The 12,948-nt window shown below is 36.8% G+C and overlaps 3 protein-coding genes across 3 annotated transcripts; all 3 read left to right on the forward strand.

Annotated features, from left to right (window-relative positions):
* Positions 1-8,638: 8,638 nt before the first annotated feature.
* Positions 8,639-9,028, forward strand: LOC145139148 (uncharacterized). Its single transcript, XM_079073075.1, has one exon. It carries the CDS (start codon positions 8,639-8,641, stop codon positions 9,026-9,028), a length of 390 nt encoding a protein of 129 aa, XP_078929201.1.
* A 618-nt stretch (positions 9,029-9,646) lies between these two features.
* On the forward strand, positions 9,647-10,036 carry LOC145139149 (uncharacterized). The gene has a single exon (XM_079073076.1). The coding sequence runs from the start codon at positions 9,647-9,649 to the stop codon at positions 10,034-10,036; it is 390 nt and encodes a 129-aa protein (XP_078929202.1).
* Positions 10,037-10,687: 651 nt separating this feature from the next.
* Positions 10,688-11,107, forward strand: LOC145139150 (uncharacterized). Its single transcript, XM_079073077.1, has one exon. The coding sequence runs from the start codon at positions 10,688-10,690 to the stop codon at positions 11,105-11,107; it is 420 nt and encodes a 139-aa protein (XP_078929203.1).
* The last annotated feature ends 1,841 nt before the right edge of the window (positions 11,108-12,948 follow it).

Genomic DNA, 12,948 nt, shown 5'->3' on the forward strand with positions numbered 1-12,948 from the left:
TAATAATATGAATACGTTCAATCTTATATAATTATTTTAATTATTAAGCATTTTCGCTAATTAAATCGTCTATAAGGTTATTATACAATTTTTTTTAATTATTATCATTCTGTCAGAATGTTATCATGATATTTATTGAGTCGTATTCTGTAAGAATTAAAATAAATAAAAAACGATGAATGAGAACAAAAATGAATTAGAATTAGTAAGAATCCATTAAAATAACAATAGTTCTGTGAGATTGAATGTATTCACATTACTAAACAACATATGCTCTTAGTAATTTTCATAAAATAACATTATCCACACGTCCACATAATAGTTGTCCATCCACATTATAACCTAGCCCTATATATATATATATATATATATATATATATATATATATATATATATATATATATATATATATATATATATATATATACATAACGAGTACATAAATCGTTACAAAAGAATAACACCGATATAGTCCGAACGAACAATTTTTTTTAATAGTATTAATAATCATAATATGTATTTAATAAAAAAATTAAAAAGAAAAATAAAAAATAATAGAAAGTGAAGAAATTTAAAAAACACAACTAAAGATGAAATATCAAATTCGGGTACACCATAATGATTCTCAATCCGATTGAAATTAAAGGAGATTCGTTCTAGCCGTTAAAATACAACATTAAATTATTATAACAGAAAAGTCATAGTATAAAAATTATTATAAAAAGTATGTATATATTTACTGTTACTGAAATTCATCACGTTTACAGTTTATGGTTATAATATTGAAAAAGGACAAGTATGAACTCGTTTTCGTTTTGCGATGAACGTACCCAACGTTTTCAAGATATTGATTCTCATTCTGATCATATAGAATGATTCTTCATATCCCCTTCAAGTTCAAACCTATAAATTAACCGATCAACAACACTCCTCGATCCATACATCCATCCGTACTTTCAATTCACTTTCATCGATCTCCAATGCCAGCTGCAAATCCACAGAAGCAGCTTCGGAGGCTCCCACAAGTTTTTAACCGGTTTCTCGAGCTCCCTCTCCATTCACACGCCGACGTTTTCATCCAAGATAGATCTGATTGCTTCCAGTTTACAGCGAATGTTGACGCCAACACCTTTTCATCAGGCCAGGTAAGTGTTGATCATGTCGTGAAGATTCATTCAGATCGAAGTGACGAAAGTTGTTGTCAAGGAAGGAAATGGTGGAGGAGAGGTGGTGGATAAATTGGATGTTGATGTGTGGAGATTTAGACTTCCGGCAACAACACGACAGGAGTTGGCGACGGCTGTTGTTGTAGGAAGAAAGCTTACTGTTACAGCGCCAAAGGGAGGCCGATCGAAGCAGCTATGACGGCAAGGTTGAAGATGAAGGTGACAGAGGGCGGCTTATATTTATATTACGTTAATAGAATCGAGTGCATGCATGATTATAGATCATAGATGACAATTTGACATGATGAAACCATGAAATAATATTAAGTTTAAGAGATCCTACACGTTAAAATTCTTGTTTAGTATGAATACGAGATGAACTCCCTTTACTACTAATAATAATATGACAACCATTAAATAAGAGTGTGACATCCTTATTAGCTATAATTTATACACCCTCAACCTCAACTCAACGCTCGATTCACCACAAATAAGTTTGCATTATTCAATTAGCTTAGTTGACATTAACCAAAGTATCACACAGGCTTCAAATACAAGTAAAATATTTTCGACACCTCGTTTAATGGATTTCGTTGGTATTTATAATAATAGAAATAATGTTCAAACTTAACGACGAAACAAAATCTTTCGGTTGAATCTACCCAAGTGTAAATTAACATGAAATTGAAATACTAGCTAATACAACCATGCATGCATGTAATTAATAAAAACCTGCGTAACATTTAATTTATGCAACCTTATAATGCATTAAAGGAGGTTTCTCTCTCTCTCTCTCTCTCTCTCTCTCTCTCTCTCTCTCTCTCTCTCTCTCTCTCTCTCTCTCTCTCTCTCTCTCTCTCTCTCTCTCTCTCTCTCTCTCTCTCTCTCTCTCTCTCTCTCTCTCTCTCTCTTTTAAATTTTTAAATTTTTTTTAGAGGACAAATAAGCCTGTTTTTTTACTTTTGTCAAAAGGTGCACTGCATTTCTATAGTTTTTTTTAAGGATAACAACTTCAGTATTAATTGACATAACATGAATTTAAATATGACGTTTCAACGTGGAATTTCCTTCCACTGTAAGTAGAATAACACATTGTTTGGATTATGATCTCCTAACACCGCTCTCAATTCTAATCAAGTTAAAATACTCCTTTATCTCATATATAAAAGAAACAAATTAAGTCCGTGCTAAAATGTACACCTTTATCTCACATATAAAAGAAACAAATTAAGTCCATGACAATACAAAACTAAACTAAACGGTAATTAAATGTGAGCAAATTAAATAGTGGTCATCTTAAAGAATGTTTACATTTTACAATATAAATATATAATGAAACACAAATTTGAGATATTTACAAATGAAAGATAACAAGTTAACAACATAATAAACACGCGGTCGTCATGTAAAACGAGGAGACAGGCTAGTACATGAATAAACATTTTCAGATTTTCTAAAAATTCTTATTCTTCATATTTATCTTCAATTCTCTACACACTTCAACTACTAAAAATGGAACGAGTCTCCCAAAAATTTCCATCATCCTCCTTTAAATTACTTGTCAATGTCTAAAATGATATTGACCGAGGCACATGGTTTTAGAATCTTGTATGAAACCATGAATGTGGCATGCATAATGTTCTCAATTTTTAAATTGGAAGTCGATATAATCATACTGAAGGAACTGAAAAGCATTTTGTTTCCACATTGAGACAAACAATATATATAAAGAATCATCTTCCACTAATTTTTTCGTCTTTCATTCCTTTTATTCCATTCCATCCAATACTGAAAATAATTAATTAACATATATACAATGTGCAAAATTACATGATTTGCTCTTTATCTTCTATATCTATCAAGATAATTAGTTTTTCTATAGCTTCTTATTATGTTGTTAATCCTTTTTACATACATACACACGTAGTCATGCACATGTAGTCATGTAGAATTATTTGGGCATAACGTTAATTTGCTTAAATTCTATTTCTTTTATATATTTTCACTTTATTTTTTCAAATATAAATTGGGTGTTAAATATTTTTTTCTAGACATTTAAGGGATCCAAATTAATTATTTGCAAATGCGAATTATATATATCATGTCATTACCTTTACGCCTCGTCCCGAGTTTAACAAAAGAAAATAAGAGAAGAGAAAAGAAAGTCATGAGAGAAAAGAAGAAAAAGGAAATGAAAACAAAATTTTCTTTTGTGTTCCCGAGTTGGAGAGAAGCCACTACAAGAAGATTGGGCAACAGCGGCGACGCCTGTCGCCGCTAAAGGTTAGAGATATCGCCGCTAATACCTTTAGCGGCGACCTGTCGCTGCAAATGGGACGCTAGTAATGCTTCGTCGCTAATACGCTTCTTGTCGCCGCTAATACTGCTCGTCGCCGCTATTGACCTGTCGCCGGTAATACTACTCGTCGCCGCTAATACATTGTCGCCGCTAATAAGTGTTTGTCGCCACAAAAGATGTCGCCGCAAAAACTGTTTTGATTTTTTTTTTTAATTTATTTCATTAACATTAAATTTATAATCAATCCAAATATTAATCCATATAGCATTTATAAAATCTGATAACTTTTTATAGAAATATTAATCCATATACAATCAATCCAAAATATTAATCCATACCACATTCTAAAGTATTCTTCCAAATTACAAAACATTTCATAAAATCCTAAAGTAACTACTCGTCCTCATCATTTCCTTCATTATTTGGTGGCGGCAATGAGCGAAACCACTCTTCCAATGCTGCAGAACAGGCCGAGTCCTTTAGTATTGTTTGCAACATTTCCAACTATAAAGAAAACAAAATATATTAACAACATATCATAATAGCATTATAATTAATTATACCATTCTACAAAATATCAACATATCAACATATCAAATACACTTAAACATACATCTACTTTCCATTATAGCATTTACTTTCCAAAATATTACCAAACTACAAAATATCAACATATCAAACCATAACCAACATATCATTATACCATTCTACTTTTCATTATAGCATTGTACTTTCCAAAAATTACCAAACTACAAAATATCAACATATCAAACCATAACCAACATATCATTATACCATTCTACTTTCCATTATAGCATTACTTTCCAAAAATTACCAAACTACAAAATATCAACATATCAAATCATAACCAACATATCATTATAGCATTCTACTTTCCATTATAGCATTTACTAACAATTACCTGTGATTGTGGTTGTTCTTGTGTCATTGGTTGTTCCTGATCGTACATGGACACAACGGTAGGGGGTTTACGCCCAATGCCTCTGATATGTCCGCGTCGAACACCCAATATTTTTTCAAAACAATTTTTTTATATCAGTTGGTGCTAGACCGCTTGCTTCAGAAGTAGCTTGGGTTCGTTGGTTGATCTCCTCGAGTAAAGCATTCTGTATTTTTAAAAAATAATAAAAATTATAAAAATTTGATTACTAAATACTCTTGACGATATAAACACTTATATGAAAAATACAAATGAACCACTTACGTATTGTTGCTCGACAGCAGGACTATAAAATACCCCTTGGCGATTGGAATTAGCCTTACGAAAAACTTCGATTCGACTGATATCCTATTTAACATTAAAAATTAGACTACTTATACTTTAAATAAATATTTAAATATATTATAACTTACTTCTTTGAAACATGCATTGTTGTATGAGCTCGACCCCCCTCTATTTACAACTACTTGTTTTGCACGACATTCTTTGTTTAACGCCGAACGCCTTAAAAATTTTGGCGTTTGAAAATGTTCGACTGCCTTCGCCCAATTTTCATGTGACATACCATTAGGGGGGTTGTTTAATGCGGCTAGGATATCTGCATACCCCCCCGATTTCCTTAAAATAAGAATGAGCTTTACTTTTTCGGCCTCTGTAAACTTTTGCAAGACTCGAATCAATGCTCCGCAACAATTGAGCACGCTCCGGATCCATGTTAACGTTATCCAAATCAAATTTATTCTGCAAAACACAAAGGAGTGTCTTCATTGCAAGTCGGGCATGCTCTATACCCTTGTCCGCTCCAGCCCGATAAACTACTACGAGCTGGAAAGTCGTTTATTGTCCATAACAACATAGCTTTCATCGTGAAGAATGTGTTTGTCGCTGCGTCTTTAATACGTACGCCTGATTGCCATAAAAACTTAAGCTCTTCCACTAACGGCCTAAGGAAAACATCTATGTCCTTTCCAGGCGCTTTAGGGCCGGGAATCAACAAGGCCAACATGAATGATGACTCTTTCATACAAAGCCATGGTGGCAAATTGTATGTGGTGAGTACAACCGGCCACGTACTATGTGGATTACACATGTTACCAAATGGATTAAAGCCATCAGCTGCCAGCCCTAGACGTACGTTGCGAGGTTCGCTCGAGAAGTCAGGGTAATCTAGATCAAATTTTTGCCAAGACTCTCCATCAACGGGATGACGCATCACACCATCTTCTGATCTCCCAATATTATGCCATATCATATTTTTAGAAGTGTACCATGAACAATACATACGGCGTAGTCTAGGGGTCACTGGAAAGTACCGTAACACCTTATGAGCCACTTTCTTACCCTTGGTGTTTTTATCAATCCACCGACTCTCTTTACAAACGGGACAAACTTGCAATGACTTGTGTTCCTTCCAGAAGAGAAAACAATCGTTTTTGCACACATGAATTGACTCGTACCCCAAACCTAACTTCTTCAGTTTCTTTTTTGCTAAATAATATGAACGGGGAACCTTGTTGTCTGGTGGAAATGCCGAATGCAACAACTCAAGGAGTTGATCAAATGAACTATCAGTCCATTTGTTGTTGACCTTCATATGCATCAGGTTTGCTAAAAAATCAAGGAAAGAAAACGTACAACCAGGATATAACTTGGTTTCGACTGCCTCTTACAACTCTTCAAAATCATCATCGACACCACTACCCCCTGTATTCGAGGTTCCTTCATCGAGGTTTGTATCATTTTCTCTCGACTCCCACATAACATCGTCAATAACATCAGCCATCTCGTTGCTTGGCGATACGACATCTACAACTGGAGGGATTAAAGGTTCACCGTGATATATCCACGTGTCGTATGATTGACTGAAACCATATATACGAACATGACGTCTCATTGCTTTTGGATCCATGAAGTAACGATTATCACATTTCTCACAGGGACATCTGGTTTCACCTTTACAATCTAGGTGTAACATGGATCTCTCGACAAAAGAGTCGAGTCCTAGCTGGAACTCGGGAGATTGACGATGTGGATTAGTAGTCCAGCTTTTATCAATAGACATGATGCAACTGAAACATAATTTAGTGTTTAAGGTTTACTCTACGGGAAACGAAAATCAAGTAGAGTATTCATAAAGTTGATGATTCAAAAAGTATCCCAACATGGGAACACATGAACAAATAATCAAATATGGATAAAGTATTAACAATAACTTGATTTTAAAACTACTTTAATTTGATTTTAGAATTAATTTATTATTTTTTATTGATTTTTTAAAAATTAATTTAATTTTATTTTATATTAAAATTAATTTGATTTTTTTAAAATTAATTTAATTTTATTTTGTAATGACCAACATTAAGTCACTAAAAGTATGTTACTATTAAGTTGGTTTTATAATTGATTTAATTTGATTTTATAAATGTAACTTAATTTGATTCTAAAGATAAATTAATTTGATTTTCTAATTAAACAAAATCAAACAAATGTATATATACATCAAATTTCAATTTCATGCCAAATTTCATTTTTAAGCCAATGTGGTATAAACAAAAATTACAAAAACATACACAAATTTCATTTTTAAGCCAATGTGGTATAAACAAAAATTACAAAAACATGCCAATTTCATTTTTAAGCCAATGTCTTGCCAAATTTCATGCCAATTTCAATAGGGTAAACTTTGAAAATTTTAATTGAAGTTTCTTTGTTTAAGACTAGACTTTTAATTATTTTTTAGAGCAAGGGACTAAAACCGTACAAATCAGAAGTTGAGGGGTTGATCATATATATTTTGTAATTGAGTTTGGTTAAATCAGGAGGTTTGATACCTCCTACTTCTTCCTCATCGATCCTTAATGCGTAGACAAGCAAGCAGAGAAGCAAGAAAAAAAAAATACTAATGGTCTTGTGTTTATAGGTGATCTAATAACAATTCAAGAGGCAATTTCCCACATATAGCATCAATTTATATATTCATGAACAGATAATAAGCAAGAAAAAAAATACGAATGGGTCTTGTGTTTATCAGTAATATAACAACAATTGAAGAGGCAATTTCCGACATATAGCACCAACTTATCATCCAAAACAGAAAAATAATAGCAAATAGGAGGAATTTGACCTTGAATGTGGGCAATTTCGGAATTGAGCTCAATGGTAGCCGGTAACGGGGGAAGGTGTGGCGGTCTTGTGGTGGCAGGAGGGCTAGCACCGCCTTAAATCTTCTTCCTCCACTTAATTAGTCGACTGGTCCAAGATTTGTTGAGAAGGCAAGAAACGAGAGCGAGAGAAGGAAAGAACAGCAGGAAAATGTCGCGGAAAAGGGAACTGGAAAAGGGTTATCTGCACGCGGTATTAGCGGCGACGGGCAATAGCGGCGACGATAGCGTATTAACGGTGACAATAGGCCAATAGCGACGACACCTTGGAGGGAAAAGTCAGCGCGTTTTCGCTTTCCTCTACAACCGTTGGATTGAAAACGAATCGGACGGATGGGGGTAAGTTGACGCGGATCGCCGTTTGCTTTGCATTACCGACGACACCTTTAGCGGCGACTAGTGGCAATAGCGGCGACATGTAACGCGTCAATTACATGTCGCCGCTATTGCCTCTGGTCGCCGCTAACGGTGTCGCCGGTAATGCGAACATTTCTTGTAGTGAGCGGAAGGAAAATGAATCATTTTGTTCTTTCTTTCCAAATCCTCCCAAATCGGAAGGAAAGTTAGGAGGGAAAGTGATCCTCCCATTTCCCTCCACTTCCTTCCACTTCCCTCCTTTAATGAAACTCGGGAATACCAATTTCTTTTATTTTCTTCTCATTTCCACTCATTTCCTTTCCTTTCTCTCGTTAAGTTGAACTCGGGAACGGGGTGTTAGGTGTGATCCCCATTAATCAGTTATTCATTGATTTTGAATATTAATTTATTACATTGTCACTAGGTCTCATTAGAACTTGATCATGCATGTAGGTAGATGCAACTTCATTGGCATTTAGGGTTTAAGATGATCCTGAAGCCACCAACTTCGATTGATTCGATTCATTGAACCAGTTTTCGTTTTGCAACGTTTTCAAGATTTGATTCTCATACACAATGATTCTTCATGCCCCTCTTCAACTTCATCCCTATAAATGAACCGATCAACAATCTCAACTCCTCCATACATCCATAATCGGACCTAATTTCATTAATTCAATTTCATCGATCTTCAATGACTGCAAATCCACAGAAGCAGCAGCTTCGGAGGCTCCCACATATCTTTAGCCAGACTCTGGAGCTCCCTCTCCGATCACACACCGATGTTTTCATCCAAGATAGATCTGATTGCTTCCAGTTTATAGCAAATGTCGACGACAACACCTTTTCCGGTCAGGTAAAGGCTCATGTAGCAAAGATTCACCCGGAAGTGACGAAAGTTGTTGTCAAGGGAGGAAATGGCAGAGTAGAGGTGGATAAAGTGGAGGTTGATGTGTGGAGATTTAGGCTTCCGGCAACAACACGACCTGAGTTGACGACAGCTGTTGTTGTGGGAAGAAAGCTTACTGTTGACGCGGATCGCCGTTTGCTTCGCATTACCGGCGACACCTTTAGCGGCGACTAGTGGCAATAGCGGCGACATGTAACGCGTCAATTACATGTCGCCGCTAACGGTGTCGCCGGTAATGCGAACATTTCTTGTAGTGAGCGGAAGGAAAATGAATCATTTTGTTCTTTCTTTCCAAATCCTCCCAAATCGGAAGGAAAGTTAGGAGGGAAAGTGATCCTCCCATTTCCCTCCACTTCCTTCCACTTCCCTCCTTTAATGAAACTCGGGAATACCAATTTCTTTTATTTTCTTCTCATTTCCACTCATTTCCTTTCCTTTCTCTCGTTAAGTTGAACTCGGGAACGGGGTGTTAGGTGTGATCCCCATTAATCAGTTATTCATTGATTTTGAATATTAATTTATTGCATTGTCACTAGGTCTCATTAGAAATTGATCATGCATGTAGGTAGATGCAACTTCATTGGCATTTAGGGTTTAAGATGATCCTGAAGCCACCAACTTCGATTGATTCGATTCATTGAACCAGTTTTCGTTTTGCAACGTTTTCAAGATTTGATTCTCATACACAATGATTCTTCATGCCCCTCTTCAACTTCATCCCTATAAATGAACCGATCAACAACCTCAACTCCTCCATACATCCATAATCGGACCTAATTTCATCGATCTTCAATGGCTGCAAATCCACAGAAGCAGCAGCTTCGGAGGCTCCCATATATCTTTAGCCAGACTCTGGAGCTCCTTCTCCGATCACACGCCGATGTTTTCATCCAAGATAGATCCGATTGCTTCCAGTTTACAGAAAATGTCGACGACAACACCTTTTCCGGTCAGGTAAAGGCTCATGTAGCAAAGATTCACCCGGAAGTGACGAAAGTTGTTGTCAAGGGAGGAAATGGCAGAGTAGAGGTGGATAAAGTGGAGGTTGATGTGTGGAGATTTAGGCTTCCGGCAACAACACGACCTGAGTTGACGACATCTGTTGTTGTGGGAAGAAAGCTTACTGTTGACGCGGATCGCCGTTTGCTTCGCATTACCGGCGACACCTTTAGCGGCGACTAGTGGCAATAGCGGCGACATGTAATGCGTCAATTACATGTCGCCGCTATTGCCTCTGGTCGCCGCTAACGGTGTCGCCGGTAATGCGAACATTTCTTGTAGTGAGCGGAAGGAAAATGAATCATTTTGTTCTTTCTTTCCAAATCCTCCCAAATCGGAAGGAAAGTTAGGAGGGAAAGTGATCCTCCCATTTCCCTCTACTTCCTTCCACTTCCCTCCTTTAATGAAACTCGGGAATACCAATTTCTTTTATTTTCTTCTCATTTCCACTCATTTCCTTTCCTTTCTCTCGTTAAGTTGAACTCGGGAACGGGGTGTTAGGTGTGATCCCCATTAATCAGTTATTCATTGATTTTGAATATTAATTTATTGCATTGTCACTAGGTCTCATTAGAACTTGATCATGCATGTAGGTAGATGCAACTTCATTGGCATTTAGGGTTTAAGATGATCCTGAAGCCACCAACTTCGATTGATTCGATTCATTGAACCAGTTTTCGTTTTGCAACGTTTTCAAGATTTGATTCTCATACACAATGATTCTTCATGCCCCTCTTCAACTTCATCCCTATAAATGAACTGATCAACAATCTCAACTCCTCCATACATCCATAATCGGACCTAATTTCATTAATTCAATTTCATCGATCTTCAATGGCTGCAAATCCACAGAAGCAGCAGCTTCGGAGGCTCCCACATATCTTTAGCCAGACTCTGGAGCTCCCTCTCCGATCACACGCCGATGTTTTCATCCAAGATAGATCCGATTGCTTCCAGTTTACAGCAAATGTCGACGACAACACCTTTTCCGGTCAGGTAAAGGCTCATGTAGCAAAGATTCACCCGGAAGTGACGAAAGTTGTTGTCAAGGGAGGAAATGGCAGAGTAGAGGTGGATAAAGTGGAGGTTGATGTGTGGCGATTTAGGCTTCCGGCAACAACACGACCTGAGTTGACGACAGCTGTTGTTGTGGGAAGAAAGCTTACTGTTACAGTGCCAAAGGGAGGCCGAAGCAGCTATGGCGGCAAGGATGAAGATGTCGGTGAAACAGGACGGCTTATATTTATACATTAAATAAGAGTGGATGCATGTATTATAGATGACATGTGATGCAACCATTAAATAGTATTAAGTTTAATGCTCTTAACATATTTGGCTAAAAATATAGAGAGAGAGAGCTTATAATTTGATCAAATAAGGATCTGGTTATTAAGTTTGTTATTCTGTTATAAAATTGTAACATATAATTACGATATCATGTTGGTGTTTAATACAATTTAAAGATTGCCATATAATTTTGAAACTTCTTGGACAAGAGTTGACATAATTACATGGTCGTTCATGGTTCATTTTGATGTTCTTCAACATTATTTGATGTTGTATCATGTTATTAGAGATAATGCAATACAATTAGATTAGATTTGATTTAAGTTTTAAATCTCTATTTGTATGGCTAGTTAGTTACTATATATACCATCAATATACAACCTATAATTTTAAGGGAAAATCAATAACTCTTATATGGTATCATCCTTATAAACGATCCCAACCCTAAAATTCCCTCTTCTTTTCCATGGCCGACAACTCATCAAAAACTCTTTTCTCTCGCTACTATTCTTCATCTTCTCACGGTGAAGCTCAATTCTACCAATTACATGCTTTGGCTGGCGAAATCAGGTCCTTCCCCTTTTGTCTTTCCAACAACTTGTTAATCATGTCGATGGAACCCTAGTTGCTCCTCTAGCGACAATTGAAGTTGAGGGCAAATCTGTCCCCAATCCTAAATTTCTTCCCTGGAAAGAGGCCGACCAAAAAGCCTTTCTTATTCTATAATCCTCTCTATCAGAAGAAGCCATGACTGAGACTACTGGTCTCCAAAACTACACGAGAGGTGTGGGTCTCTCTTGAACGTGCATATTGTCATGACTCCCAAGAATGGATGCAAACCCTTCAGAATCTTCTTCGTCAATTAAACAAGGGTTCCTCCACTATTGCTGAGTATGGTCGCAAGTTTAAGGCTACCTGTGATTAACTAAGCGCTATTGGCCATCCCGTTAGTGAGATGGATAAGGCCCATTGGTTCTTACGTGGGCTTGGCTCTTCTTTTGAGACGTTTTCAACAGCTCAAACAGTTGTACGTCCTCGCCCCTGCTTCCGTGATCTGTTATGCCAAGTGGAGAGTCATGAGCTCTTTCTTGCCTCCATGAACAACTATCCCCCTCTAGTTGCCTTTAATACTCAATCTACTCGCATTCCCAATCCTTCTTCTAAAGGACGAACCAGGAACTCAAGGGGAGGGGGGGGGGTTCCTCAGGTGGTCGTGGTCGAGGTCGAGGCAGACGCCCCATAAATGGTCAACTTTGTCGCAAGAATGGCCACTATGCCAATTCCTGTCCTGATCTCGCTACTTATGCTACTCACGGTTCTCCTGTTGATGCTAACCTTGCCCAAGCTTTTTAAGCTCAGTGCAATGTTAACACTCTAGACTGGTTTTCCGATTCTGGTGCTTCTTCACATATGACCAACTCTACTACAAATCTTGATTCTTCATCTTCATATTCAGGCAAGGAACAAGTGGTATTTGGTAATGGTAATTACTCACACATCTCTCATATTGGAACTTCTTCTATCACTAAAGATGTCAAACTTTTAGACGTTGTTGTTGTTCCATATCTCACCAAAAATTTGCTTTCTATCAGCAAATTGCAAATGATTTACCAGTTGATGTTCTATTTTCTAACAAGTTCTTTGTCATACATAATTAGGAAACCAAAGAAGTTCTAGCGAAGGGCAGCGTTGATCAAGGATTATATGTGCTTGAGAGAGGACATAAGAGTTTTTTTAGCTACTTTAAGAAATAAATGCAACAAAGCTTCTTATGAACTTTGGCATATTAGACTAGGACATGTAGCTTT

This window comes from Lactuca virosa, chromosome 9, assembly GCF_052849685.1.
Source record: "Lactuca virosa cultivar CGN04683 chromosome 9, Lactuca_virosa_CGN04683_v6, whole genome shotgun sequence".
In the NCBI taxonomy this organism is placed as follows: domain Eukaryota; kingdom Viridiplantae; phylum Streptophyta; class Magnoliopsida; order Asterales; family Asteraceae; genus Lactuca; species Lactuca virosa.